The sequence below is a fragment of the Elgaria multicarinata genome, chromosome 21, assembly GCF_023053635.1.
Source record: "Elgaria multicarinata webbii isolate HBS135686 ecotype San Diego chromosome 21, rElgMul1.1.pri, whole genome shotgun sequence".
NCBI lineage: Eukaryota > Metazoa > Chordata > Lepidosauria > Squamata > Anguidae > Elgaria > Elgaria multicarinata.
In genome coordinates this window covers 13,318,818-13,345,853 of record NC_086191.1, presented here as the reverse complement: position 1 = coordinate 13,345,853, position 27,036 = coordinate 13,318,818, and the positions used below count along the sequence as shown (strand labels likewise).

Sequence of the window (27,036 nt, the reverse complement as noted above, 5' to 3'; positions counted from 1 at the left end):
GCCTGAGTTCGATCCCAGCGGAAGCTGGTTTCAGGCAGCCGGCTTGGGTCGACTCAGCCTTCCATCCTCCCGAGGTCGGTAAAATGAGTACCCAGTTAGCTGGGGGAAAGGTAGTCACGGCCGGGGAAGGCAACGGCAAACCACCCCGCTATAAGGCCTACCAAGAAAGCTGGTGTCCTTTTTCAAGAGTCAGTAATGACTCAGTGCTTGCACGAGAGGTTCCTTCCCTTTCTTTCACTGGTTATGCCTGGTATTGTTGGGATATTACAGCACAACGGTATTTTATTTCCATTGTCTTTTAACGTACGTTTTTAGCCTGCGTAGATATTATCAGATATTTCTGGGTTTTTTTTAATCTTCATCGTTTTGCTGATCCCAATGGTTTTAAGCACTCTGGATCAGACAGACTGGAACCTTAAGACGAAGGGAGGTGATTTAGGAAACTGAGGCCACTTAAGTTTGCTCTTTTATTGGGTGTGCAGCAGACAAAAAAAAAAAATGCAGCCTCACAGCCAAGAGAAACCAAACAAACAAGTGATGAGCGCAGCGTTCCTCACGCCACAACCGCTGGCAAAGGGAATTAAAAACTGCAAGAAGAAGAAGGGGGGGAGAAGAGAAGGGCAGCTCACAAATGGAATTAACTGCTGACAGAGCGATGGGGCCACGACGATCGAGAAACCGGCCCCTGTGCTGGCAGGCCGGCTTGGTGCGAGCACACATGCGTGTGCAAGAGGCCGACACACACCACTGAACTGTACAAGTCTCTGCCTCCGACAGAGTGTGGGGGAGAAACGCGCCCCTGGGCTGCACTGCCAGCATCCAGAAGTCCCAGCTGCCCTTTTCAACAGGGGGAGGAGGGAGGGCGCGGGGTCAAAATCATCACCGAATGGCGATCAAGCCGACATCCATGAGCTTCTGGATTTTCTGAGCGATGACGGGATTCTTCAAGTGTCTGCAGGAAGGAGGGAGAAGGGATCGGTCACGGAAAGGTCTCCGGCACGGCACGGCGTTCCCACGGAGCCGTCGTGGGAACCCTCTGTCGGCACCTTTCTGCAAGCAGTTGGCCTGGCGGGGCTCCAAAAGCGACGTGCAATGAACTGTGCAGGCAAACCGCACTGCCAAGGGCAAAGCCAACACGAATTTCTAGTCCCTATGAATGTGGAGAAACTTCTCCCAAAGCCCTCGAAGAACAGAGCTTTCCTTGTTGGTTCGTTTCATTTATATCCTGTCTTTTCCTCCCCGCCGCTCAAGGTGGTGGACGTGCGCCTCCTGCTCCCCATTCTATCCGCCCAACAGCCCTGTGAGGTCGGTTTGACTGAGAGTCAGTGACTGGCCCGAAGTCACCCGGTGTGCTTCATGTCTCCGCGGGCACAAACCCCAGCCCAACGCTCTACCCATTGCACCACAGGGCTCTTTTCCTTGCCCTGCCCCTTCTCCATGTCTCTCCTCGCCCCACTGAACTCCAGGTTCAGAAATCGTGTACTCAATCGTGTACTCAAAAGCGGAATCCGAAAGAGCAGGTCCAACATGAAACGCAAAACAATTCGCGTCTCCGCTGACCTGTGCTTATTCCAAGACCGCAAATTGCTCTGTGTTTTAAATGGCCTTGTGTGGCGCAGAGCGGTAAAGTAGCAGTTTCTGCAGCCGAAACTCTCCCCATGGCCTGAGTTCGATCCCAGCGGAAGCTGGTTTCAGGCAGCCGGCTCGGGTCGACTCAGCCTTCCATCCTCCCGAGGTCGGTAAAATGAGTACCCAGTTAGCTGGGGGAAAGGGAATCACGGCCGGGGAAGGCAACGGCAAACCACCCCACTATATAAGGCCTGCCAAGAAAACGTCAGCGAAAGCTGGCGTCCCTCCAAGAGTCAGTAATGACTCAGTGCTTGCACGAGAGGTTCCTTTCCTTTCCTTTAAATGGCCTCCGTATCTCTGCCTTAAAAGTGAACACTCCAGTTGAAACTGGAAGGCTGCCTCCTCTGAAAACTCACGAGCGGACCGGCATATCTCGGGATCGACCGACGGCCGCCGCTCTGCCCAGGTCCCTCCCTCCGTCCCCGCCCTCACTCACTCGCTTAGTGCTTGCGGATCTTTCTGCATCTGTTCGAGGATCAGCCTCATGGCCGGGTCACTCATAATCTGCTGCACCTCAGGGTCAGCCATGGCACGGCGCTTCACGTCCTCTGGGTTGTCGTTGCGATTGTACTGGGACATGAGGCAGCGCTGGTAGCCCTCCGCGGCTTCCTGCCAGAAGACAGACAAGCGCTATGAGGGCGCTTGCTTGGAGACGGGTCTCTGCCATCCACTCTGCTATTTTGCCCAATGGCAGCGTGAACTGGGCAAGGCACACCACTTTCCCTACTTCTCTGCGATAATATCTAGCCTCCACCAGAAGGGGCTGGGACACTTATTCCTTCGGGACGTGAAAGGCGTAAAGGGACGATACAGACAACGAGACAGAACTTTCTTCTGCTCCCCCAGAATAACTCCTTTGGGTTATTCAACGGCTTCGATGAACAGCCGATTCAGGACAGACGCAAGAAAACACTCCTTTACACAACTTCACTTGCAGAATTTGCTATCCCAAGTAGGGATGGCCGCTGGCTAACATAGCTTTAAACCCAGCCATCTTTAAACCAGACAAATTCATGGAGGAGAAGCCTGACAGCAGCAATTAAATGACAGCAACTAAATGGAACCTCCAGGTTCAGAGGTAGTATACCCCTGAATACCAGTTACAGGAGGTCAAACAGGAGGGGAGGGGGGGGAAAAGGCTGCCTTCATGCCTGCTTCTAGGCTTCCTGGAGGCACCTGGTTAGCCAGTGGGACACAGGATGCAAGACTAGCTCAGGGATGGCAACACACTCGTAGGCCGCCTCCTGCCACCCCTCCGCTGCTGAATTTGCCGTGATGGTGGTGAAAAAACCAGGTTTTCTCCAGGCCTCTTGCATTTTTGGCAAACGTCGCTAGCTGAATGGGTGTGCGCACACACAGTTACGAGCACAGGAACATGCAGATGTCCTTAACGTTTAGGGACTTTCCCAGGAGGGAAAAAAACCTTGATATCCTCCCGAAGGACACCACCTCCACCCCTTCTCAATTCCCTGCCTCCGTAAGGGAGGACAGCTCCCACCCACCCCCCGCCTCCGCTACAGCAGTGCACCCTGCTCACCTTGCAGTTGGAGTCCAGCTCAAGGGCTTTCTGATAGACATCCATGGCTTTGGTATAGTCCTTCATCGCTTCCAGGGCCGCTGCCTTGCGTGTGTAGCCCTTGACTGCAAGCCAAGATCAAGCTGTCAGTGTTTCGAAGGAGGGGGTCACGTAGCCGCACCCCCTCCCCCCCTCTTCATACAATCTGGGTTTTCTTTCTAGTCTTCTTTAATTCAACAAGTGTCCTGCTGAAGTCCAGGTGAGCTGTTTAAGTTCACGGGCTGAGAGCTTTACCTTCTCAGCCCAAACGCAGCTCAAAGGTCAAATTGTACCCCAAGAGACTTCCAGAGAACCAGCTGCTTAGTCTAAATCCCCACCTTTTCTTATCCTGCACATCCCTTTTCCTTGACAACACTCCCTGTCCCCTTTTAACAACCCCCAAGTTAACATACTCTAGTCAATGTACTTACTGAAGGAAGGTTCTAGATGGATACATTCTTCACAGTCCTGCAGGAAGGGGAAGAGAAGCCGTTTATTAAAAGGCCACGTTCTCAGGAAAAAGCACAAGGTTTGCTTTGCTCCCAACCTGGCCATTCTCCAGGCTTCCTAATCAAATCAGCCTGCCACCAAGGTTATCTCCGGCCCGGACTTTCAGACCGCCATGTCTGGGAGTGGGACTGAATCCCCAGTTAAACCAGCCTTGGGGTGGGATGATCTTGGAAGACCAGCAGATGGGCTCAGCTCATTGAGCGGTACCAGACAGTCTGAGCTGACAGTCAAGGCAGCTCCCTGTGTTTGTGGAAACGGGTAAAGTAACAGGGCAGAGAACCAATCTGTCTCCAGGTTCTGTCTGCAAAGCCCCTTCCAACTCTAGGACTCTAACTGCAATGTGCCCAGAATCCCCAGCGCTCTGCAGGAGATTCTGGACACATTCTCATCGTTGCCTCATCTAGAGTATTGTGTCCAGTTCTGGGCTCCACAATTCAAGAAGGACGCAGACAAGCTGGAGCGTGTTCAGAGGAGGGAAACCAGGATGATCAGGGGTCTGGAAACAAAGCCCTATGAAGAGAGACTGAAAGAACTGGGCATGTTTAGCCTGGAGAAGAGGAGATTGAGGGGAAACATGAGAGCACTCTTCAAATACTTAAAAGGTTGTCACACAGAGGAGGGCCAGGATCTCTTCTCGATCCTCCCAGAGTGCAGGACACGGAATAACGGGCTCAAGTTAAACGAAGCCAGATTCCAGCTGGACATCAGGAAAAACTTCCTGACTGTTAGAGTAGTATGACAATGGAATCAGTGACCTAGGGAGGTTGTGGGCTCTCCCACACTAGAGGCCTTCAAGAGGCAGCTGGACAAGCATCTGTCAGGGATGCTTTAGGGTGGATTCCTGCATTGAGCAGGGGGTTGGACTCGATGGCCTTGTAGGCCCCTTCCAACTCTGCTATTCTATGATTCTAAGACAGCATGTCCTTGGGCAGCCAAAATTCCTCTGCAGATGCGCACTGCGGGGAAACGGAGGCACTGGCTGGGGGGGAGGGGGAAGCCCTCTCCCAGGGAAGCTTATCCAACAGGACTCATCTCCTTGAGGAACCCCTGATAAGCTTCTGGTGGCTCTCCTGGAACATATTTTGGAACCCCCTTGGCCTGGCTGGGCTTTTTACCTTTAGCGCTAACTGGAATTCCAGCAATTTGGTGTAACAGGCAGCCCGGTTGCTGTAGAGTTTGGCGTCGTTGGGGTTGCGCTTGATGGCTTCTGTGTAGTGCTTCATCGCTTGCGGATAGTCTCCTGCCAAGGAAGAGCAGAGGTTCAAATAATCCTCTGCTAGGAGGCTAGAAGAGCCTCGTGTGGCGCAGAGCGGTAAAGCAGCAGTTTCTGCAGCTGAAACTCTCCCCACGGCCTGAGTTCGATCCCAGCAGAAGCTGGTTTCAGGCAGCCGGCTCGGGTCGACTCAGCCTTCCATCCTCCCGAGGTCGGTAAAATGAGTCCCCAGTTAGCTGGGGGAAAGGGAATAACGGCCGGGGAAGGCAACGGCAAACCACCCCGCTATAAGGCCTGCCAAGAAAACGTCAGCCAAAGCTGGCGTCCCCCCAAGAGTCAGTAATGACTCAGCGCTTGCACGAGAGGAGGCTTTCAAGTCAGTCTACTTAAAAGCCTTCTCGTAGCTTGGTGTAAGAGGCTAAGGCAGCCTTTCTCAACCTGGGGCACTCCAGACGTGTTGGACTGCATCTCCCAGAATGCCCCAGCCTGGCTGGGGCATTCTGGGAGATGCAGTCCAACACATCTGGAGCGCCCCAGGTTGAGAAAGGCTGGGCTAAGGCGTGAGATGAGCACCACTACTGGAGACAAGATGGAACATTGAAGGGATATTTTATACCTAAGTAAATACCAACACTTACTTTGGGGTTTTCAAAAGAATGCTTGCTGACACTTCTCAAGGACACAAGAGACACAACACAAGTCTCTTAATGGCTTCTTTTACCTCAGGCCAAACTCCCTAATCCTCCACCCCAGCGAAATTCACACACAATCAGGCCCAGCTCTTGGGAAGAGTCTCCCTCTGACTCCCAAAGCTCCTCCTGTTGTATTTCTGGGTATCTGGACTATTTATCTGGGTTTTAATGTCTGCTTGTGTAACTTTCTTCTGGCAAGATCTTGGGGCCTCCTTCCTGGCACAAAACAGCCACCGGCTCCCTACACCCGATCTTCACCAGCCAAGCACGGTTACCCCAGAGAAAGTACAGCTTAATATTCAGGCCTTAGCTATCCACTTCCTGCTCAGCTAGACTTTCTATAATTAGGTTCTCTTGAATTTTGCAGCTGCTTCTTGGAACATAACACAGGGTCAGCGCAAATGGGATTTTTCACGCCCTCGTGACTGAAAAACAATTGACTGAAGAGCTAACAACACTGGCAACATAGGCGCCATTCATGAATAGACTTATATTTGGTCTGGCTTCTGAAGTTTGAGTGCAATTTACTCATTTTACTTTCTTTTCTGGGAATGCTGCGATATTGGAAACTCAGGCTTTTAAAGCATGTAGTGACATTTTCAATTTTTATTCCGTCTTGCTTTGCAACGGGTGGCTTAGTAGCTTCTGGGTATCAGAGGACGACTTCTGCAGCGGCGTTTCCAAAGTAGTCCCCTTGCAGCTCACAAAGGAACGCCTCTGCGCTTTGCAACGGGGCGCCTGTCAGCGCGCCACGGCAACAATGAACCAACCAAGTGCAGACCCACCCTCACCTTTCTGGAAATACTCGTTGCCTTTGTTCTTCTCTTCCAGAGCCAGCTCAGGATTGATGTATGCCACCCTCTCCTGTTCTTTCAGTATTTTCTCAGCCTGAAAAAGAAAGCGGGGTTGAACATTCGTCAGCTCCTGCAATTCCTGGAAGATATGGGGTTGGTGTTAACAAGCCTTATTGCACAGCGCACTGAGGTCTGTACAGCCACTGCCTTCCCCAACCTGGAGCATGCTGGGAATTGTAGTCCAACACATCTGGGTGGAAAAAGGCTGGGGTAGACAATACTGAGCTAGATTTGCCAAATGGGAGGGGCCGTGGCTCAGTGGCAGAGCACCTGTTTTGCATGCAGAAGTTCCCAGGTTCAATCCCCGGCTTCTCCAGGTAGGGCTGGAAAAGCTCCTGCCTGAAACCCTAGAAAGACATTGCTGCCAGTCAGTGCCGGCAATATTGAATTAGATGGATCAAGGGCCTGGCTCAGTACAAGGCAGCTTCCTACATTCCTAACCGATTCAAAGTGCTGGTCTTGACATTTAAAGCCCTAAACGGTTTGGGGCCAGGTTATTTGAAGGAACGCCTCCTCCCGTATGTACCTGCCCGGACCTTAAGATCATCCTCAGGGGCCCTTCTCCGTGAGCCCCTGCTGAAGGAAGTGAGGCAGGTGGCTACTAGGAGCAAGGCCTTCTCTGCTGTGGCACCCTGGTTGTGGAATGAGCTACCCAGAGAGATCCGCCTGGCGCCTACACTGTATTCCTTCTGTCTCCAACTGAAGACCTTCTTTATTTTCGCCGTCTTTTACCACCTAATTTAACTTAAATTTAAACTTTGCTGTTTTAATTCCATATTTTAATCGCTGTCAATTTCCGCTGCATGGTTCTAACCTGGTTGTGCTTTTTATATGGTATTTTGTATTTGTGTTTTTAGACTGTTGGTTGTTTTGTTGTGCTTTTCATGGTTTTAATTTTTGTGAACCGCCTGGAGAAGCTTCGGCTATTGGGCGGTATAAAAATGTAATAAATAAATAAATGAATAAATAAAACCCGAAGGCAGTTTCCTAAATTGAGAGATCTGATGGGGGGCGGCAGGTAGAGGGAGTTGCTGGAGCATCTGGATGGGGGAGGGAGGGAAGGAGGGCAGAGCGACATGGTCCAACCTTCACCGCTGCATCGAGGCCCTTCGAACCAAACACTTGCCTGCTGACACTTTTTCAACACATCTGGAATCCGGTGCTCCGCCAGAGACTTGTTGTAAAACTGAATAGCTTCCTTGTACTTCTCCTCCTTGAAGTAAGAGTTGCCAATCCGGGCATAAGCTCTACATGCAAGAGAAGATTTGTCTAGAGTGAAGAGCCGGTAAGCACCTGGCAGGGGAAGAAACCTGACCCCATGACTCCCATGAGGTTTTGATGCCGGGGATTGGAGCACGTGTGGAAGCTGTGGAAAAGGCACATTCCATGCTGTGGACTTGGAGGAAAGGGACTGAAAAGAGTATTGCCGTGCCTTGGTGCAGATCTATGGCACAACCATACTTTTATTTAGTTGGTTTATGCTCCTGGCCGTTCTACCAAAAAGGCACGCAAGGCGGCTACTCGGAATATTGTGCACAGTTTCGATGGCTGCATCTCAAACAGGATATTGTAGCGCTGGAAAAGGTGTAGAAAAGTGCAATTAAAATGATTGGGATCCTCAAGTACCTCCCCGGTCTCCCCGGTCAGGAAAGCTTACGATATTTAGGGTTTTTTTTTTAACCGTAGTTTCAGAAAAATGGTAAAGGAGGAAGACAGAGATGCACAGAACTATGCAGGGTGTGGAGAAAGTGGACAGGTCTTAGCACTAGAATCCAATGAAGGTGAAGGGTGGATATTCAAAAGGAAGGATTGATTCACACAGTGCACTGGATAAACTGTGGAATTAGGTAACAAAAGATGCGGTGTAGGCCACAAACTTAGATGGCATTAGAAGATTAGACAAATTCATGGTGGATATGGCTATCGATGGCTGCTAGTCAGAGTGGCTATATGCTACCTTCAGGATCGGAGGTACCGTGCCTCCGAATACCAGTCGTTGGAACAGTGTGAAAAGGCCACTGGCCTCATGACCTCCTGGTGGGCTTCCCAGGGGCACTGGGGGAAAAACTGAGAGCAGCCCTGCTCGGTCAAACTGAAGGCTTATCTCGTCCAGCGTCTTGTTTTTCCAGGGCTGCACTCATTTTTTCTTTTGATGAACAAGCTAACCAATGTAGTGATTTTATGGCACGGTGGCATCAGATAAGAGCAGGTCAAAAAGTTGGGACTTCCAAGCACACCACCCCAGCGGACTCGGGGCAGGAGAGCTCTTTTCGAGACAGATGTGTCGCTACGGCAGGGCTTTGCCACGTACTTCGCAATCTGCTGGTAATCCTCCCGGTTCTCACGCCCCACTTCGATGGCTTGCTGGCACAGCTCTCGGCACTTGCTGTAGTCTCCTTTCTCGAAATGCACCGCTGGAGGAAAAGAGACAACGCACAGACACACGGAAACAAACTCTTAGCTATATATAGAAGAAGAGCGGATCTCTCTGGGGGATCGTCTCCTCCTCTACATAGCTGCCCAGACCCCAAGACCATCTTCAAAGGCCCTTCTCTAAGTGCCCCTGCCAAAAGAAGTGAGGCAAGGGGCTGCAAGGGACGGAGCCTTTTTAATGGTGGCACCTTGATTCCCGAGTTTCTGAGTTTTACTGCTTTTTTTTTTAAAAAAAATGTGCTGCTGTCGTTTCTCTAATGCTATTTTAACTTGTTTATCTATTTTTATACTTTATGGTTTTAATTGCTATTTCTGAACCACCCAGAGACCCTTCTTTTTAAAGGGCGGTATGGCCAGACCATTTTTTTTCCTGGATGGTGTTTTTGAAGGCCATCGAACTGTTCATCAACACCACCTTATTTATTTCATTAGCTAGAATTAAGATCTAGTATGGTGCAGCGGTTACAAGTAAGAGCTGGAAAGATCCCGGTTAAATTTCCCCTCCGCCACACACTTCCCAGCTGGCCATAGGCAAGCCCCCATCTCTCAGCAGCCTTCCCCAACTTCTGGTGCCCCTCCAGTTGTTTCTGGGACTTAAATCCCCAGCCAGCATAGCCAATAGTCAGGAAAGTTGTGAGTTGTAGTCCAAAACATGTGGAGGGCAAGAGGTTGGGAAAGGCGGCCTTACGGGGCAATGCTAAGGATAACTGGGAACGTACGTGAAGCATTCTGAGCACTGAAAACCAGGCAGAGCTGGACTGAGGCCCTCCGCGCCAAGATCTAAACTGCCATCTGTTGAGTTTCCTTCTCCACAAGATATGAAACACTGCTTAACTGCCCACAGTATTTTTTAAAGTAACTTTACTGTCCTGGCTCATGTCCAGCCCATATACACATTTTTCCTTCTTTGCCTTTCACCCCTGCCGCAGAGTGCTAGGTGCATCAACCCTGCCTGGGAAGACGAAGGGCCTCCCCACCATCACCTCACCTGCTTGATTCGTGATATAAGTCATGTTGCATGGGTCCAGCTCCTTCGCCTTGTCATAATGCTTCAGGGCCGTCTCAAAGTCTTTCTTCTTGTACGCCTCGTTGCCCAGCTCTTTCTCCTTAACAGCCTGAAAGCCAACAGGTGCATCTGTCTTGACAAATATTCTACAACAGCAAGGGCCGTCCCTCAAGAAATTTTCTCCAGAGATTCCTACCCTGTTAAGAGGCTTCTTAGCGTTGGGACCAGAGCATCTGAAGTATCACCTGCCTACATATGAACCTGCCCAGGATTTGAGATCATCAAGCGAGGCCCTGCCCCAGCTGTCAGAAGTTAGGTGAGTGGCTACTAGAAACAGGGCTTTCTCGGTTCTGCTGTCTTGACTGGGAGACAGATCCTCCCCAGGCAGAACTCAGCGTCATTTAAGCACTGAGAAAAAACTGCTTTTATGCACTTGAGCCTTGGGTTGGCTTTAAATGGCTAAATTTTTGGTATGTTCAATAACTGATCTGTGATGTGTTTTAGTAGGTTTCCCATGCCTTGGGTGTTTTGTTAGCAGAAGGCAGTTAAGATCTGTAGTTCATGAATCTGTGACGACCGTTTTAGACGTTTCAAAGGAAAGCAAGGCATGATACAAGCCCTTTGAATAAGTACACGGATAAATGCAATCCAGGGCAACCTGGGCCAGTGGCGCGAAGCACTCTGCTGTAGCCAATGGCCAGCAGGCAGTACCTGCTTCTTGTTCTCTGGCAGGTCTTCTTCCATGGGCTCCGGCTTGGGCTCCTTTTTGGGGGGAGGAGGAGGGGGTGGAGACATCGCCTCATCGTCGTCATCGGCACCGGCTAAGTCGACCCCAAGCAGCACTCCTAAGGTTGTCATCACCCGCGGGTCCTTCAGTTTCCTGTTATGGAACAAGGGCACAAATGGGCCATGCGGGCTCACACACACGGGCAGCCTGAGGGCTAGAGGCCTGGGTTCTAATTCTGTCTCCGCCGCGGACTCAGCTGTAAAGCTGTCGTCACCAGCTCCAGACCTTCTGGGTGGCCATGTCTGCCACACCTTAAGACTAACAAATTTATTATGGCATAAGCTTTTGTGGACTATTTTGTCCATGGAAGATGATATCCGTTCATCTTCAAAAGGGCTTTAGGGCTCGTCTGCTACTATCTACAAAACAGGCAGTTAACGTACAAAAAATGGCTTACTTTGATGTGGGAGGAAGCAAGGTGGGAGATTGCAATGAGGTGGAATAATGATCAACTCTTCCACCCACGTTCCCCAGTAACTGGCGTACACGCTGCTTCTGAAACTGGAGGACTAGTGACCATTGATAGCCTTCTCCCCCAGGACTAGTAGCCATTGATAGCCTTTTCCTCCAGGCATTTGTCAAATCCCCTTTTGAAGCCGTCCAAATCGGTGGCTATCACTACGCCTAGTCAGAGCGAATTCCAAAGTCTGACTCCGCATTGCATAAAGAAGCCCTTCCTTTTCTATCTGTCCTGAATCTCCAACTAATCAGCTTCATGCGATGACCACACTGGGCTCTAGTATGAGGAGAGAGAGAGAAAGGACTCTCTGTACACTTTCTCCATGCATAGAATCACAGAATAGCAGAGTTGGAAGGGGCCTACAAGGCCATCGAGTCCAACCCCCTGCTCAATGCAGGAATCCACCCTAAAGCATCCCTGACAGAGGGTTGTCCAGCTTGAGGGCCTCTAGTGTGGGAGAGCCCACAACCTCCCTCGGTCACTGGTTCCATTGTCGTACTGCTCTAACAGTCAGGAAGTTTTTCCTGATGTCCAGCTGGAATCTGGCTTCCTTAAACTTGAGCCCATTATTCCGTGTCCTGCACTCTGGGAGGATCGAGAAGAGATCTTGGCCCTCCTCTGTGTGACAACCTTTTAAGTCTTTGAAGAGTGCTCTCATGTCTCCCCTCAATTTTCTCTTCTCCAGGCTAAACAGGCCCAGTTCTTTCAGTCTCTCTTCATAGGGCTTTGTTTCCAGACCCCTGATCATCCTGGTTGCCCTCCTCTGAACACGCTCCAGCTTGTCTGCGTCCTTCTTGAATTGTGGAGCCCAGAACTGGACGCAATCCTCTAGATGAGGCCTAACCAGGGCCGAATAGAGAGGAACCAGTACCTCACGTGATTTGGAAGCTATACTTCTATTAATGCAGCCCAAAATAGCATTGGCCTTTCTTGCAGCCATATCGCACTGTTGGCTCCTATTCAGCTTGTGATCTACAACAATTCCAAGATCCTTCTCGTTTGTAGTATTGCCGAGCCAAGTATCCCCCATCTTGTAACTGTGCCCTCAACTGTGCCATAGTTATTCCCTCAAGGGAAATCTCCCAGAGTTAGGGCCCAGAGACTGGACGGCAGTGCGGGATGCCTGACCCCGCAAGGCAACTCCGGCGCGCGCTTCTGGATCCCACCCACCCCGGCACTTACGTCCCCAGCTCCGAAGGCTTGTTACGGAGCTGTTCGATCAACTCTCTGTAACTCGGATCGCTCAGCAAGCCTCTGGTGCGGGGATCGCTCTCCAGCTTCTGGTACAGGTTAGGCATGTTGAAAGGGTTCATGAGATTCCTTTCTAGGGGGCCAGGAGGAAGAGAGAAGAAAGGAATGATTACTTTCAGTGATACATAGCAGGACCTTTGATAATATGCTCTCCTCTGTCATCTGCAGCTGCAACCTCTGGGGGAAAGCGGAAGGAGGATTACCTCATGCAGGGCGTGAGGCTCTTGCTGGTACCTGCCTGCACCACTCCCGTCCTTCCAACTGCCAGCCCACATGGAAATACTCGCTCAAACGCCGAAAGCTCGGCAGCCTCAGAAATCGGGAAGGCCCAACCCTGCAGTTCTGACTCAGACTACCCAGGAGAGCTGCTGAAGCCCAGCTCTCTGCAGGATCTCCCCTTCGTTCCGTAATCGGCGTCTGCACCCAGAGCGCCTGCAGCTGTCTGAGCCAGGCAAGATAGAAAGGAACCAGCGCTTTAGAAATGGCCTCGTCAACACGTCCATTTCGTGTTTCATCAGGAAGTTTTTATTACTTCCTTGAGCCTGCCAAGATACTACGATCCCAGAGCCTGGCTAATTGCAGGATTTATCACCCACAAGTCAGAATGCTTACTGAAGTGTGAACATTTCCCTTTTCCCTCAGCTTGAGATCCACCAAGAGGCCTCACAACACCTGGGCACCCAAAGAGGCTTTTTGAAACTCTAGCTCTGTGGTTCTTCTGATGTACAGAAGGCCACAAAAGTCCAAACGCATTGACCAAGGAGTAAATCCCATGGGATTTACTTCCCCTTAGACGAGCATGGGGTCCCAATGTCAGATTTCCAGCTCTTACTCATGGATAGGTGCACACCGTCGGCCCCAGAGACCCACACCACACGCTTGCTGTGAGAAACCACCCATGTGTCTGGCTTCTTTGGGGGGAAAAAAAAACTCTTGTTATTCTAAAGACAATGGCTTCTTGGATTCCTATCGAGAATAATTTCTCAAGCTCCCACTTCAAGTGAAGCCCAGACCTAATGCAAGTGCAGGCAAGTCTCGAGAAATAAGGAAGGGAGCCGCTGCAGCTACCACCCCTCTAACCTGCCAGCCTGGACTCCATGTTCTGCAGCCCTTCCTTCAGCTGTGCATTGCCAGGCTCGTGTTTCAGCCCTTCTGCATAGGTCTTCTTGGCCTCCTCGAAGCGGTTCAGGAATTCCAAGGCAGCTGCCTTCCGGGAGTAGCCCTGCAAAGAACAGGAAAAGGGCCAGGTCAGTGGGTATATTTGGAGAGAAGGCAGGGAAGCTGGGGATCCATCCTCCATCACCACAGAAATTGGGGCTGCCACACTGAACCCTCTAGTTCCTTCAAGCTTGTAGATCCCTTACTTGCCTCGTTGACTGTGCCAACTGTGAAGGGCTAGAACAGTGGCTCCCAAACTTTTTCAGGCCACCACCCCCTTGGTTCCACAAACTCATGCTCAGTGCCCCCTACCCTACCCTATAAAAATCATTATTCAGAGTAGTGGTTTTCAACCGCAATGCTATACACTTCGCATTTGGAACCTGCAGGACCAGAAGCAACATAGGGAATGGGAGATGCCCCCACAGCTGTGTCTGGACTGCCCGGCTAGACGGACCCTTCTCACCTTTCCCCACTCCGGCTTCAGCTCAATGGTCTTACAAGCATCTTCCAGGGCTTTCTGATATTCGCCTTTCTTGGCGTAGGCAGCAGACCGGTTGCTGAAGAGCACGTGGTTGGCAGAATCCAATTTGATTGCTTCGGAGTAATGCTTGACCGCTTCGGCTGTGTTTCCGGAGCTCAGGGCCTTGTTACCCTTCTCCTTCAATTCGTTCACCTGACGGGAATCATAATAAAAAGAGTCAAAAGACTCACGGAGAATTCTGTGTGCAAGTAACACAGTAGCGTAACCCACTGATCCACTGAACTACTTCTTACAGAAAATTGAACACCCTGGGTGAGTTATTCCCTAATGTATCCCCCGATGTTGCCATAATCTTAGGAGCGAGACATTTTGCTATAGTGTTGGTGGTGAGCAGAGACCTCCTTTCGGCGCTTCAAAAAATTAATAAGATGACCACCTTCATAGGCTTATTATACAATATATTATACAATTGCAGGTGCTTTCCCAATGTGCAAGTAACACAAGCGAAGATGATGAGGATTATTCCTATTATTATTAAACCTAAACATGTATGTAGTGCTTTCAAGTGCCTACTCCAGCATCAGGGGCAGTAAGCCCATATATACCAGTTACTGGGGAACATGGGTGGGAGGGTGCTGTTGCACCGTGGCCTGCTTCGTTGGTCCCTGGTTGACAGCTGGTTGGCTACAGTGTGAACAGAATGCTGGACTTGATGGACCCTTGGTCTGATCCAGCATCAGGGCTCTTCTTAGGTTCTTAAGTATTCAAGGTGCCTCACGTGCATTAGCTAACTGCAGTACTAAAAAAAAAAAAAAAAGCCACCCTTGGTAAGCCAGTATTATCATTCCCATATTACAGATGGAAAGTCTGAGGCTAAGGCACTAAGTGAGTTCAGGGCAGAGGTGAGATTAAAACCAAGGCTGTCCTGTTTCATAGCTCAGTCTCTTAGCCACTAGACTACACCACAATTCAGATAGAAGTCGGTGGGTGGGGAACGGAAGTACATTTTGCTCCACCAGCTGAGCCTCTCACAAGCTGGCAGGCATAGCAATCAAGCTTGCTGCCAAGGGCTAGGCACCGCAGGACTGCATTCAGGCTGCATCTAAATGTAGTGAACAGGTTGCACTTGGGTGGTTTTATATGCAAGAATAAAGCATGAAGCTTTGCTCTCTCACAAGCTGAAAACATTCTTCCCTTTTTTATGGACAACTGTGAGCATGCTTTCCTCTAAACCTCAACTAACATTTGGTAGGGCCCTCAGGGGCCAGAGCCAGCTGTCCGGGACTAGTTGGCCATCCCTGGTGTTAAGATAATCCCAGAAATTGCTTCCCTCTAGGATGAAACGCAGCACATCAAGGGACTGAAAGGCCCTCGGGTATGACTCATGCAGTCACAGGTAGCAGCCTTCCGTTAAGGAGCTCCAGGAGAGGCAGAGTCAAGGCTACAGTTTCTGCAGCCTGCATGAATTTACAGCCCACGATCCATCGATGCAAACAGTACAGCGTCCCCGTTGCGTCCGAGGCTGCTCCCGGAGGGAACAGCAAGCTGGAGGCGGCTCCTTCTGAATCACAGCTCCGTTCAGATGGGGACTGACGGCTGAAATTACAGACAGCCAAGAGGAAAATAATCTCTACTTTTAGCAGCATTGATTTAGGACAAATGTTCAAGCGACGTATGTAAAGACTCAGGTCCTCCCTATCTTGGTTAAAACATGGCAAGATTTAACACATGAAGGGCAAAACTCTGCAGACAAGACTAGAGGTGGTCTGCCTTCTCTCGGAGAAGCCCATTGCCCTTAACACGTATCACACTTTTCGGAGGGGAAAGAACGAAAGCGGACGCCATAATTTTGTGAAGTGATGCAGGTGGACCACGGCCAGGTTGCCATGGCATAACCTAGGCAGTTACACTCTAATTTGGCTGGCCTGCAGGCCCTGTTTTTCACTTGAAAGCCAGAAAACGCCACCTTCCTAGAGTTTCGGCATCTTTTGTTAAAAGACAATTGCTTCCCACACTCGTTTTCACAACACAAGACAAAGACACAATTACCGTGGGGAAGCAGCTCCTATAATTAGCGGGAGGCGGTCAGGCAGGACTAGTGCTCAGTGGTAAAGCACATGTTTTGCATGCAAAAGGATGCAGGTTTGGTTCACTCCATAGCAGGATTGGGAAAGATCTTTCTGCTAGAGATCTCGGAGAAGCATACGAAGTCAAAGCAATCATCCATCTAGCTCAATATTGCAGCAGCAATCACACAGCCCTACCTGGGGAGGTCAGAGATTAAATAATAATAATAAACCTAGGACCTTTTGCATGCAAATCATTTACCTCTGCCTCTGAGATTCAGCCCTTACCTATCACTAAGAAGTGCAACTGAAATGCCTTCTTCTAAGTTTCCTGGTAGCAGTTGCCAAACATGCTTCAACGGGTAAGCTGTGGTTGGTCAAGAATGCTCCCTCAGTAACCAAAATAGCTGAGTTTTTGCTTTTGAAGTATCCATACCCAAAGCACCTTTCCCACCAACTCAAAAGGGTGACACACACACACACACCCCGGTCCCTGTGCAAACAGAATGCATCAAGGAAATGCTCGATTGAAACTACAGAAGTGATTCTGTTCGTCTAAGGACCTGCCCTTTACTAAGATCAACCACCCATCCAGTTTAGTGCTGTTTGTACCAACCTTCCCCAACCTGATGCTATCAAATGACCATGCTGGCTAGCATGGTGGGAGTTGAAATCCAACACATCTAGAGAACCCTGGGTTGGAGAAGGCTGGTCACAGGATTTCAGACAGAGGAGTCTTTCCCAGATGCCAAAGAAGGAAAGTGGGACTTTTTTCAGGCAAAGCAGCTGCTCTAATGTGGAGCTGCAGACATTGCCCCTAATTCCAGATGTCCTCTAGTCTAACCCTCTAGGCTGAACATCACTATGCCCACCGATGTTTCCTGCCGCAATCTAGAGCCCTGGAACCACGAGGCCAAGACATCCCATCCCCATAAACATGAAAGATAAGGTCAAGCGTTGGGATTTATGTAATACCATGGGCCCAGCAGGGGTACCCTACTGACCCAAACTTTCCCACAATGCATTGCACCTATCTAACCCTTTCCCACGTTATGCCCTCACTACCCCCAAACCCTCCCCCATTTCAGACCCCCCCAACCTTCTCATAACCCCCCCAACCCAAACTCTCCCCATTTGAGACCCCCACTTCCCATAATCCTTTGCACAGACCACGGTCTCATATCCACTCACACATTGTCCCCTCCTCAAGACCCCCAACCCAAACTCTCCCCATAATCCTTTGCACAGACCACAGTCTCATATCCACTCACACATTGTCCCCTCCTCAAGACCCCCAACCCAAACTCTCCCCATAATCCTTTGCACAGACCACGGTCTCATATCCACCCACACATTGTCCCCTCCTCAAGACCCCCAACCCAAACTCTCCCCATTTCAGATCCCCCACTTCCCATAATCCTTTGCGCAGACACAGCCTCATATCCACTCACACATTTTCCCCTCAAGACCCCCCCAACCCAAACTCTCCCCATTTCAGACCCCTCACTTCCCATAACCCTTTGCGCAGACCACGGTCTCATATCTTCGCCACCTCCCTTCAAGCACCCCTCCAGACCTTCCCATGAAGCTCTGCGCAATCCAGAGCCCCCTCAAAACAACTTCCCATAATCCTTTGCCCCTTCAGCCACGTTCTTTTTAAGCCCCCCCACCCCAACTGCCAATAACGGCGGCTCCCCCTCCAGACCCCCTTCCCAGGATCCCTTGCGAGGCTGCGCCACACATCGCTTCCCTCAAGACCCCCCCGCTCCATTGACCTCCACCTTCCCATGAGCCCTTGCGAGAGGCCTAGCATGGCCTCCCGCCATAGTCACCCACCTTCTCCATGGCGCCGGCCAGGTCTCCGCGCCGCTGCCGCCTCCTCTCCTTAAGCCTTCGCTCGCTCTCCCTCCCTCCCTTCTCCTTCCTGCGCCCGCCTTTCTTTTCCCCTTCTGGAACCTGCTAGAACGCTCCTGGCCCTCCCCTCCGCCCTGATTGGCTCCCGCCTCGCGCGCGGCCACGCCTCCTCCCCCCTCCGGCGCGCTGATAGGCCCAAACCAAAAAAACCCCGATCTCCCTCCCCCTCCCCACAACTCTCAGTCTCTCTCTGAAGCCACGCCCTCTCCACGGCCGCATTGGCCAGAAATCTCTTCCCGGCTCCGCCTCAACACCCGCCCCCGTCGCTCGCTGATAGGTTACCTGACAAAGGTTCTACTCGACATTGGCCCGTCACGCTTGACAGATGGGAGGGGAGGGGCTTGAAGAACGGCAATGGAGAGCCACGCTTTGAAGCAGCCGCCTTTTTAATTAAAGATCCCGCCTTCAGGTTTTCATTGAGCAAAGCCACGCTGCGCTCCTATTGGCCGGGGATGGCTTCGGGCGTCATCGGAGGCTTGCGCTCATTGGATGGAGGGTTTTTTTCAACTCTTTCTCATTGGCTTTCCGGATTTCTCCTCGTGGGACGTCCTTGAACGTGTAAAAAAAGAAAAAAAGAAAGGAAAAAGTGACGTCATCGCCATGCCTATTTAAAAGTGATTTTTCTCTGATGTACTGGAATTTTAACACACTTTTCCATGTCCTCTTAAAAATTGTTTTCCCCAGTAATTGCTGAATTTGCAGACTAATACTTTTCATTCAATTGCATTTTAAAGCTTTGATTATTATTTTTTATAATCAAAGCTTTTACCTTTTAAATTTTTAAGCCTTAAATATGTATGCTTTTACCTTTTTGTGTTTGTAAGCCTTAATTGTATGTGCTTTAACCTTTTAATTTTTAAAAAAGTTTTAATTATAATAATAATATAATAATAATATATTTATTTCTTACCTGCCTCTCCCTTTGGATCGAGGCGGGGAACAACATTAGTGCAGGAATCAACACATCTTTAAAATACTGGATTTTACATTAATCTGGTAGGCCTGCCAGAAAAGGCTAGTCTTCAAAGCTGCCTTAAAACCACAGAGGGAGTAAATATTACAAATCTTCTCTGGCAGGCCGTTCCATAATTATGTGCGCTTTTAATTTTTTTATTTTTTTGATCACAGTATATTCTGAATAATTCTAGTTGTGTGTATATGTCAGGGAGTTGGTGCTGTCCAGCCTTGGGACCCTTTCCAGAGGCTCATATTATTATACCCTGGCTGTGTTGTCATTGCAAGCTTTTATTATTATTATTATTATTATTATTATTATTATTATTTTATTTATATAGCACCATCAATGTACATGAGGAACCTGTGGTCAGGCTGAGGGCTGGAGCAACTCCCCTATGAGGTGAAGTTATAACATTTGTAATTGTTTAGCTTAGAAAAAGGGGCAAGTAAGGGGAGACCTGATAGAGGTGTTCATAATTATGCCTGGAAAGGGAGACTTTTTCTCTCCCTCTCATAATACTAGAAACTAAAGAGGCCACCCCATTAAGCTGATTGGTGGGGAAACCAGCACAGATAAAAGGAAGTCCTTCAACCCCATTGAATATAGTAGGGCCGACATGCATACTATGGTCCTGTACATGACATAGATATCATGTTTTAGAAGAAGCATTTCAATTTATCTTTATTTTTTATTTACATCATTTTACCCTGCTGTTCAACCCAAATAAGAAGACCAACTCAGGCTTACAATCGATAAGACATGACACAAACGGAAAGGGGGATTGGAAGGGAGGAGGGGGGGGAAGGCAAAACTCAAGACACCAGTTCACAGATTTGTATTTGAAACTAATGTAATTCTAAACATGATGTGTGTACCCTAAATTGCTTAGTCTGGATCATCCAAGGGCCTTCAGTTGTTGTGTGGTGCAAGTTGAACTCATCCAAGATGACTAACCTAAGGTAGGAAGATACTGCTGAAAATTTAATGAGGGGACGTGACTCAGTGGTGGAGCGCATGCTTCACATTTCCAGGTAGGGCTGGAAATACTCCTGCCTGAAACCCTGGACAGCTCCTAATGCTGGTCAGTGTCAGTAAAACTGGGTGAAATAGACCCAAAGTCTGACCCACTGTAAGACAGCTTCTTATCTTCTTATGGGTGCACTGGGCAAGCGATAAATAAAGGGGATTTAAACAGTAACTTTGGGGGTTAAAGGCCTAAATAGGATAACACTTGATAATTAGCTTGCAAGGAGTTTTGATCTTCAGCTAAAGAAGCAGAGTGGTGTTATTTATTTATTTACAGTACTTTTACCCTGCTCTTCAACCAAAAAAAAAAAAGTGGCTAGCAAAGATTAACAATGGGATAGCCCTTGCTGTCAGCCTTGAAATCAAAAAGTTACGACACAAAAGGAAAGGGGATTAGGAGGGAGAAGGAAAAATGCAAAATCCCTGCACCAGTTCTAAGTTTCAAAGTTCTCGTAGGTGTTCTTTCTGACAGACAAGGGTGACATAACAAGCTCCTTGCAGCTGTTCCTTCTTTTATTTTTTTATTTTAGAATTTCACAATGTAACTGTCTTGAGGGGCTTGGACTTCAACCTAACTTCTGTTTTGCCAACATTGCCGCTGCTGTGTGCAGTAGAGAGAAAGCTGCGAGATTAGTTTTACAGCTATAATTAGAAGCTTGGCTTTTGACTTGGTCTATGGCGCCTTGGCAACCCGCCTGAAATTAGCCCTGCCAGTCACGGCAGCCGAACAAAGGGGAAATGGGTCCATTAGAGTGAGAGACAGGAATACCTCTTCCCCTTCACAGCCATCTTGGAACTGAACTGGTAAACCTGGGTGCCACAGCTCTCTAACCATTGGCTACGGGGGTAGATAACAATGCTATGCATTAATAATAATAAATCATAATTATATTGCACCGCTTTTCAGCGCCTCTGAGCGGTTGGTAGATTTGCCAGCACGTCCTTTATTTCAAGGAATATTTAGAATTAAAATTTAGTATTGATAAATAAGAAACTGTTCGTTGAAATGGGTTTTCCATTCCACCAGCCCTGCTGAAAGACTGCCCTAATAAAGGCTCTTTCTCCCTCAACTGTCACCACCAACAGTTATTCCAGCAGGTTGAAATGAGAGGGAGAGCGGGGCCATTCCACTAGCCCTGTTAAAACATTTTTTTTCCTCTCCCCTCCTCATCCCTTTACCTTGTGTGCCGTGTCTTTTTAGATTGTAAGCCTGTGAGCGGGCGCTGCCTTGTTGAATTGATTATACGTAAGCCAGAGCGGCTTTTGGCCTGAGAAGCGGCATAAAAAATACTTCAAATAAATTAATAATATAGGTGTGGGCAATTGGTAGCCCTCTCGAAATGGTTGGTCTACCACACTCCCATCATCCATGCTGGCTGGGGCTATTGGAAGCTGGAGTCCAAGAACATCCAAAGGGTCACAGGTTTCTTTCTCCCTGCCTAGAAATAAAGTTTTGATAAACCTTCATGCTGTTGTCTTCTGCTTATAAACCTCCTGTGTTTTCTCACTGCTTTTTCCATCCTCCTTTTAATTTTTTTTTAAGTCACCAGGTTCTCCCAAATTCTGTTTTATCAGCTGCCACTAGTCCCCTTATATCAAATAAAAATAAAACGCCGTATTGAAGAAGTGAAACCTAAAACACAGTCTCTGTGTGTGTGTGTGAGAGAGAATGTGAAAGTGTGCAAGTGACACACATTGTGACACACAAATCTCTAGCAGAAAGATGTGCTGGAGGTAATATTTTTTCTCTGGCAAAAGAAACTTCTAAAAGCACAGAGCTGTTGTTCGTAGCTTGTGGTTTTTAAACCTTTAAAAACTTCCTGGCTTTATAAATTGTATATATGGGGAATCTGGTGAAATTCCCTCTTCATCACAGCAGTTAAAGCTGCAGGAGATATACTAGAGTGACCAGATTTACAAGAGGGCAGCTTTAACTGTTGTGATGAAGAGGGAATTTCACCAGGTTCCCCATATATACAAACGACACCTGCTGAAATTCCCTTTTCAATACAACTGTTAAAGGTACAGGACCCTGTCCTCCTTTTCATAGGGTCACCCTATCTTAAAGCAGCCAGTAAGGAAAAAATAATTAGAAAAAATGGATCAATTAATAAGTTTTTATCAAATGTAATATACGAGGGGTCTTATTAACTGTTAGTCATATATAATATATCACATACGAAATGTATATTGTTTTAAAATTTTAAATCATCATTTTTAAGTAACGTCTGTTTGTTTTTAATGATTATCTGATTTTTTGAAATGGTCAGAAGACTCATTCAATAAAGGTATTCATTCATTGTTCGTAGCTGGTGGGGTGTTGTTTTCCACGGAGGGGGAGTCCAAATCTGGGCAGGCCTGGGATGTGTCACGCTCCTGCCGAGAAGGTGCCTTTGTGGAACTACATTTCCCAGAAGCCCTTGCCTCTGAAGAGGGTGGGAGGGGGGAAAGGGAGGGAAGAGGCTTGGAAGTCCCTAATCATGTGTGTAGTGGCAGCAGCTGCAGCAGCAACTGGCAATCTCATCCCACCTAAATACCAGGTGTGCTAAATAAGGGAGAAGCATTTCTCTCGCCTGCTGAGGCACCAACCAGGGCAGCAGGCTGCAAGCTCTGTGCACCCTCTCCACCCCTTGTAACCATGCCAGGGTTCCTCATGTCCCTGCAAAACAGGCTGCCTGCAGCCCTTGGGCGGTTGCTGAGCGTCTGGGGCAGGTGCCCCATAGCAGTGCAAGGGGGTGACAGGAAGGGCGTGGGTGGCAGAGGCGGCAGGGCCCCTGTTTGCAGAGTGCCAGCTCACTGGGTGTTGACCAAGGGCATCCGCAGCTGGGCCGCGGCTCCTGCATTGGCTATGGCGGCCAAGGTGGATTTGACCACATCCACCGACTGGAAGGAGGCTAAATGTAAGTGAGAGGGGGCAGATGTGGGGGGTCAGGGGGTCTTTGTCTGTGCACGTCCGTCGTGTCCCAGTTGCGCTTGTGCCCAGTGATGTCTCCGTTTTTCTTCCGCTTGGAACCTGGCACTGCTGCCAGGGCTGCTTCTGGGGGTGGACTTGATGGCCTTATAGGCCCCCATCAAGTCCAACCCCCAGAAGCAGCCCCCCAAATAGGACATATGTGCCTCTGCGTTGACTGCGAGGGGTTGGAAATCAATGACGTCCCCCGCCTCGTTCTTTCTCGTGCCCCTGCAGGTGGCAAACTCTGGAGTTCCTAGGCGGGGAGCCGAAAACCTTGGCACATGCCCAAGGGCTGGATATTTTAGGAATGGCCTCTGTGCAGTTACTGAACCAAGGACTCGGTCTGGGTCTGTGCAGTGAATTGTGGGTATTTTAGCTCCCCTGTTGAGTGCGCCCTGATTGTGGGCAGATGTCCCGCCAGGCATTCTGGGAAATCTGAGCGGTATCCTAGGAGACCGGCTAGGGTGGCCATATGTTTCTCAGAGGCCTAGAGAAGCCAAGCGCTCTCGATAAAGAAACGGGGTTTCTCGTGATACCAATTTGGCGCTGAGATGCATCTGCCAGGCTGTGCCCTGGCGAGCATGAACATATAACCTCATGCATACGGTTGCCAGCGTTTAAAAACAAACACACAGCCATGCCCCTCTGCCTTCAACGGCAGCTTGCCTGACAGAAATTAAGTGCCTCGTATCCTAGCTCTGACGTAAATTGTGGGATACGTGTCCCCTGCTAAACTTGCGGTGGGCAGGCTGTTGGTTTTTTTAAAAGCACAGGAGCAGAGCTAGGAAAAGAAGTTGGCAACATTAGGACCGGCTCCAAACCTGGTCTTAACTACTGGAAAAAGCGTATTAATCTCTGCGCCTCTAAAATACACCCCGAAAGCACTTTTCCCACCCAAGCATCCTAACCCACGAAGGAAGTTTGAAAATTCAGAATGCTTTCCGTATCAATAGTGGATGCTTTCCTTGTGCATCAGCTGTTGAAATACTGCACCTTTGTAGGGCTGAGTGCATTTGTAAGGCTTTGCTCTTAGTTTGCCAGATTCGGCATTTAGCTAGGCTTTTCGGGGCCTAGCTGTTGCCCCGTATGAATGGGGAACACGCTCTAGAAAAGCTGTCGTTTGGGATGGACTGCATGCCAGGAACTTTGCATTTTTGAGGAACGAAACACCTGATAAGGAACCAGGGGTTTCCGAGAATAATTCGGTTTGAGACCCACTGTTTTATAGGGCCTGCAAGACTTTGCAGAGGGGTGCTTCAATTCCTAGAGGTTGCAGGGTGCTAATGTTTATTTATTTATTTATTTGAAGTGTTTTTATATTTCTCAGAGAAAAAAAAACTCCTGGATCGGTTTGCAAACAATTACTTAAACAAGTAATGGTCCTTGCTTAAACGGCTATACAATCTAAAAAGATACGACACAGAAGATAAAAGGAATGGGTAGGGAAGAATAAAGAATGAAGTCGTCTTTTAACAGGCCTGGCTGAATGGCATAAGAGAAAAATAATAATATGTGAACCGCCCAGGGAGCTTCGGCTATTGGGTGGTATAAAAATGCAATAAAATAAATAAATAAAATAACCAGTGCTGAAAAGTGACGTAACACTTCTACAGGGCTGCTCACTTCTGCTTTTAAAAAACTCTGGCACAAAGTGTCTGAGCATGCCTAGAGTGTCTTTTTGTTTTGTGAAGGGAATTAAGGGGGGAATGCAACCTGATAAAAGATACAGGAATCCTGTCAGGGGATAAAAAAAAGAAGTTGACAACTCATGGGAGAATATTATTATTATTTATTTATATAGCACCATTAACTCTGTTGATAGTGGCAGGTCACCCCAGGTTTTGTGAGGCCTAGTGACAAATATTAGAGCCTGGCAGTGCTACGGGCCTTCCGTGTGATGTGTCAAAAGGGTGATGGAGTTGTCAAAAGGATGGTGGATGCTGTGGGGATGCCTGAAAGGCAAGAATGCCTCAGGTTTGGGGCTTCTCTTGAGGGTGGCGATCCAGCTAGTGCGAAAGAAAGTGGAGTGGTCCAGGCTTTGGTTGCATAGCAACCATACCCAGCACTATGGGCAATTTGGGCCTAGGTCTGCTAGAGGGAGGGTGGGTGCCGGAAGATCACAGGCTCTGTGATCTTCCTTAAGAACCCCTGCCAGAGAGCACTTGCTCTTGCAAGAGAGGCTTTGCAAGAGGCCAGCTGCACTGTAGTTGAATGTAGGACTTGCTGACAGCAGAACGCCACGGACCTTAAAGCTCGTTTTAATCGAAGCCATTTTATAAACCAAGCCTGGCAAAGGGAGCTTAACACGGCGACCCTTCGCCCCCAGTGAAAATCTAATACTTATTTGAGGGCCAAATTAGATGTGATGGCAATAATTCCCTCTGTTCAAATATGGAACTGCTTCAGTCATGTAGGAAGAAAAGGTGAGGAGGCCTAGCTGCAAAATGGGTGCACTGACCCCCATCCCGTCCTCTGGGTACTTTTCTCCTTAAGTGTTTTTCTCCAAACGGAGCTTATGTCTCACCTCACCGAGGAGAAAAATGCTCAGAGAGAGATTTTGTGAGGGGAGAGTTCAGCATCCATCACCTGTGTGCACCTTCTGCTGTTAAAAGCCTATTTTCTGTATAGGTTTTTAACAGTTCCTCTGTGTCTAAAATCTAAGCACACAGAACGTCTAGCCAAGGTGTCTAGTTTGACCCTAAATAACTCACAGTTTTATGCCTTTTAATGATGCCCACCTCACTTCACCTACATCTCCTAGCAAACGTTTAGGAGCACAGTAAAATAAATGCTCATTAAGGCTGCAATCTGTACATATTTCAGAGTATAACTCATTGAGCATAATGGAGCTTACTTCTGAGTAGACATGCCTATGACTGGGCTGCAAAACACCTGTCTTAGGGCACAATCTTATGCCTATTTAGACAGGAAAGTAGTTTGAAAAACCTGGTTAAAAAAATTCTTTAAAGGCCTTTGTCTGGTTTCAAAATGGCACCACAGTGTGAACCAGACAAGTAATAGATGAAGTTTGGTATGTGTTGCTGGGCTGGAGAGACAAATGTTTGATGCATTGGAGTTTGAACAGGTAACCCTGGTGTGGGTTGAGATCCCTGTGCCGTGCACGAACCTCCTTCTGGTGTAAATCTTAGCTCCCTCTTCCTGTTCGTACATGACCGGGGCAGACGTGTAAATCAACACATTTTGCTGCTCTTCTCCTGTCTTTGCTCAGCGACCATGAGAGCTAGGAACTTAATTTTTTTGCATCAGATTCTGGTGTTGGAGATGCACGTATTAAAAATTATTATTATTATTTATTATATATTATATTTATTTGTATCCTGCCTTTTGCCCAATGCTGCGCCTCAAGGCAGCCTTACAAAGTTTAAAATATACATGGGGGGGGGGGGAGGGAAACAAAACCATAAACAATTAAAAAATACACAACATAATTATAAGACATTAACATAGATGGAGGGCTGGATTATTCTCCAAAGGCCTGCTGGAACAAAAAAGTTTTAGCCTGCTTCCGAAAGCCCATCAAGGAGGGAGCCAGCCTAGCTTCCCCGGGAAGAGAGTTCCAAAGCGCTGGAGCAGCCACCGAGAAGGCCCTGTCCCATGTTCCCACCAAGCGTGCCTTTGAAGAAGGTGGGACTGAAATAAGCGCTTCTCCAGAAGATCTCAAAGCACGGGCAGGCTCATAAGGGAGAATATGTTCTTTCAAATAACCTGGACCCAAACCATATAGGGCTTTATAGGTCATAACCAGAACTTTGAAAAAGGGAAATTCTTCCGGTCATCTGGAGTATAGGTGATCAAAGAGGTGCAGGTAGCAGGAATTTGTGACTTACCTAGGTAGGAGTGTCTGAGCGCCATTTCCTGTACTGTGTTTTTGGTTCAGAAAACCTACAAGCAAAACCATGGGTGTGCATAAGTGTTGCGGTGCGCAGTAGAATGGCACATTCTTGTTCTTTGCACTTGACTTGCAGCACACTTGCTGAAAAGTGGGTTTTGGTTTTTTGCCACTACATTGGTCTGGGGAACATAGGTTTCTATTACCAATTCATATGACCACGTGAAGTTTTGTTTC

General features: G+C 48.5%; 2 protein-coding genes across 3 annotated transcripts in view; one reads left to right on the top strand and one right to left on the bottom strand.

Moving 5' to 3' along the window:
* Positions 1-453: 453 nt before the first annotated feature.
* STIP1 (stress induced phosphoprotein 1) lies at positions 454-18,033 on the bottom strand. The gene is made up of 14 exons (XM_063145831.1): positions 17,935-18,033; positions 14,015-14,224; positions 13,471-13,612; positions 12,322-12,463; positions 10,604-10,772; positions 9,875-10,001; positions 8,765-8,867; positions 7,580-7,700; positions 6,391-6,487; positions 4,810-4,934; positions 3,616-3,652; positions 3,167-3,270; positions 2,066-2,238; positions 454-952 (listed from the first exon to the last, which is right to left on the bottom strand). Exons 1-14 carry the CDS (start codon positions 17,941-17,943, stop codon positions 880-882), a joined length of 1,632 nt encoding a protein of 543 aa, XP_063001901.1. The 5' UTR covers positions 17,944-18,033; the 3' UTR covers positions 454-879.
* Positions 18,034-22,792: 4,759 nt separating this feature from the next.
* The window catches only part of MACROD1 (mono-ADP ribosylhydrolase 1), a 289,992-nt gene continuing 285,748 nt past the window's right edge, over positions 22,793-27,036 (top strand). For both annotated transcript variants that reach the window (XM_063145636.1, XM_063145637.1), the window contains exon 1: positions 22,793-22,896. In XM_063145636.1, coding sequence (XP_063001706.1) covers positions 22,845-22,896 — 52 coding nt within the window. In that variant the 5' untranslated portion in view covers positions 22,793-22,844. The remainder of the gene's footprint in view (positions 22,897-27,036) is intronic.